The 1,166-nt window shown below is 38.6% G+C and overlaps 1 protein-coding gene across 1 annotated transcript; it reads right to left on the reverse strand.

Moving 5' to 3' along the window:
- On the reverse strand, nt 1-555 carry LOC119665871. Its single transcript, XM_038075126.1, has one exon. The coding sequence runs from the start codon at nt 553-555 to the stop codon at nt 1-3; it is 555 nt and encodes a 184-aa protein (XP_037931054.1).
- Between the last annotated feature and the right edge of the window lie 611 nt (nt 556-1,166).

Below are 1,166 nucleotides of genomic sequence, written 5' to 3' on the forward strand. Positions count from 1 at the left end.
TCACAATGTAGGTGTCAATGGTCGAGAGTTCAGTATTGCTTCGACTTCTAATACCACAGTCTCTAGTTCCTCATATGTTAGTGACGTGGTCTTAGTACTTCGTATCAATAAATGTTTTGCAGATTTGACTGCTGCTTCCCACAGTCCACCGAAGTGTGGTGCACGAGGAGGTGTAAATTTAAATGTTATTCCTCTTTCATTACATTTATTAATTATCTTCTCTTGTGCCTTGTTTGCTTGACTTGAGTCTGAAAGTTCAAGTAATTGATTGCTTGCTCCCACGAAATTTGTGGCATTGTCACAAAACAAATTTTTGCAGTGTCCTCTTCGAGCAATAAAACGTTTCAGCGATCCGATGAATGCATCTGTGGTTAAATCGCTAACTACTTCGAGGTGAACTGCCTTAGTTGCAAAACAACAGTACACAGCAATGTATGCCTTGTGTGGTTTCTTGCCTCGGATTCTGTAATGTATCCAAAAAGGTCCGCAAAAGTCCACTCCAGTGGTGAGGAGTGGTCGCCCAGGTTCTACTCTTGTCGTTGGCAAATTACCCATCAGTTGTTCATAAAATCGTGGTCTTACTTTAGTACAACGTACACAATGTTGTCCTTGCCATCAATTCCAATAATATTCTCAGACTATCTGCCCCGTGTAAATAGTCATCTACATAGAAGTTTTGTTTAAGAGCAGATGCACCTAATGGATAATTTTGCATATTATCATCAGCTAAAGCTTGCAAACATTTGGTTGCTAGATACGGTGCTGATCTAGTACCATATGTTACTGTGTTGAGTTCAAAGTACTTTATAGGTTGACTTGGTTCATTTCTCCAAACGATAAGCTGACATTGTCTGTCTTCTGGATGTACAAGTATTTGTTGGTACATCTTTTCAATGTCTGTTGCAAACACATAATGAGGAAGACGGAATCGTAATAAAATAGACAGTAATTCACTTTGAACAGTTGGTCCGATGTGTAGTAAATCATTGAGAGATTGTCCTGAAGTTATCTTGGATGATGCATCAAATACCACACGTAACTTGGTGGTGGTACTATCAGGTTTAAGCACACAATGGTGTGGTATAAAGTAATGTGGTGACATAATCCTTTCAATATCTATTTCGGTCATATGTCCCAATTTTTCATATTCATCTAAAAACTCTACA

Source organism: Teleopsis dalmanni, chromosome 1 (genome assembly GCF_002237135.1).
Source record: "Teleopsis dalmanni isolate 2A chromosome 1, ASM223713v2, whole genome shotgun sequence".
In the NCBI taxonomy this organism is placed as follows: domain Eukaryota; kingdom Metazoa; phylum Arthropoda; class Insecta; order Diptera; family Diopsidae; genus Teleopsis; species Teleopsis dalmanni.